The sequence below is a fragment of the Marmota marmota genome, unplaced genomic scaffold (genome assembly GCF_001458135.2).
Source record: "Marmota marmota marmota unplaced genomic scaffold, marMar, whole genome shotgun sequence".
In the NCBI taxonomy this organism is placed as follows: Eukaryota; Metazoa; Chordata; class Mammalia; order Rodentia; family Sciuridae; genus Marmota; species Marmota marmota.
Genome location: NW_026010724.1, coordinates 1 through 1,926, shown reverse-complemented (window position 1 = coordinate 1,926; position 1,926 = coordinate 1). Strand labels below are relative to the sequence as shown.

Sequence of the window (1,926 nt, the reverse complement as noted above, 5' to 3'; positions counted from 1 at the left end):
TTAGGCATTCTACCTCCAAGCCACAACCCCTACCTTATTTATTTATTTATTTGACAGGATCTTGCTAAATTTGTCATGCTTTCCTCAAACTTTTGATCCTCCTTCCTTAGCTTCCTGAGTAACTGGGATTATATGCATGTGCCAACAAGCCTATCTATAGCTAATTTTTAACCCTCTGAAATGTCCTCTCCCTTTTACATTTTAAAGAAACACTGGGGGGGGGAGTGAGGCGAGGCCTCACGGGGCCTCTGGGAGGAAGGCAAGCAACATGTGGGACCCCGGAGGGAGAAGCAGGTAACATCTAAAGGAACTGGTTTAAATCCTAATGCCAAAGCATGGCAAGAAATTCCTCCTGGAACTCCTGATGCCACTACTGTAGCTCATGGAACTGAAAGCTCTTGGCATGAAACAGCAGCCACATCGGGGTCTCATCCTGAAGGAAATGCTGAGCTTTCAGAAGATATGTGTAAGGAATATGAAGTAATGTATTCTCCATCGTGTGAAACCACAAGAAACACTACAGGCATTGAAGAATCAACTGATGGAATGATATTAGGACCTGAAGAGCTGAGTTACCAAATATATGATGTTTCTGGAGAAAGCAGTTCAACAATTTCCACAGAAGACCTAAAAGAATGTCTAAAGAAACAATTAGAATTCTGTTTTTCACGAGAAAACTTGTCAAAGGATCTTTATTTGATATCTCAGAGGGATAGTGATCAGTTCATCCCAATTTGGACAATTGCCAACATGGAAGAGATAAAAAAATTGACCACAGATCCTGATCTAATTCTTGAAGTGTTGAGATCTTCTCCTATGGTACAAGTTGATGAGAAGGGTGAGAAGGTGAGACCAAGTCATAAACATTGTATTGTCATTCTCAGAGAGATTCCTGAAACAACACCAGTAGAGGAAGTGAAAGCTTTGTTTAAAAGTGAAAACTGCCCCAAAGTGATAAGCTGTGAGTTTGCTCATAATAGCAACTGGTATATCACTTTTCAGTCAGACACAGATGCACAACAGGCTTTTAAATATTTAAGAGAAGAAGTTAAAACGTTTCAGGGCAAGCCAATCATGGCAAGGATAAAAGCCATCAATACTTTTTTTGCTAAGAATGGTTATTGATTAATGGATTCTAGTATGTATAGTCAACCAATTCAAACTCAAGCACAGTATGCCTCACCAGTCTTTATGCAGCCTGTATATAATCCTCATCAACAATACTCAGTCTATAGTATTGTGCCTCAGTCTTGGTCTCCAAGTCCTGCACCTTACTTTGAAATGCCACTGGCTCCCTTTCCCAATGGTAGTTTTGTGAATGGCTTTAATTCACCAGGATCTTATAAAACAAATGCTGCTGCTATGAATGTTGGTCGACCATTCCAAAAAAATCGGAGAACTGTTTTCAGAGGTCGAAGACGATGAGAAGATAACAGAATCCCAAGACCCCATCCTTCAACAGCTGAAACAAAGGCTCCTACACCAAAGTTTGACTTACTAGCTTCAAATTTTCCTCCATTACCTGGAAGTTCATCAAGAATGCCAGGTGAACTTGTTTTGGAGAATAGAATGTCTGATGTTGTTAAAGGTGTCTACAAAGAAAAGAATAATGAAGACTTGAGAGTTAGTTGCCCAGTACCTGTAGAAGATGAGCAAACAGACTGTACTTCTGCCCTGCAACTCAATATGAGTACAAGTCCTCAATGTACAGCTGAGCTTCCTGCATTAAGCACAACTCAGAAAGAAAAGGATCCAATAGAGGAATCCACTGTTCAGAAGGATGTTCTCAATCATATGACTATACCAGTTTCTTCCCCAAGCACTGCAAAGACACCACAGGCAAATACTGCTTCACCAAGTAATAGTAACACAAATGCATCCGGAGCTGTGACCATACAGGAACCTCGAAAGTTAAGTTATGCCAAA

At 40.4% G+C, this 1,926-nt stretch overlaps 1 protein-coding gene across 1 annotated transcript; it reads left to right on the top strand.

The window, feature by feature from the left end:
• Positions 1–279: 279 nt before the first annotated feature.
• Positions 280–1,920, top strand: LOC107134881 (la-related protein 4-like). The gene is given in 2 exon segments (XM_048797765.1): positions 280–1,623; positions 1,731–1,920. Coding segments are annotated over 2 exon segments (1,293 nt in total). The 5' UTR covers positions 280–462; the 3' UTR covers positions 1,863–1,920.
• Positions 1,921–1,926: the final 6 nt, after the last annotated feature.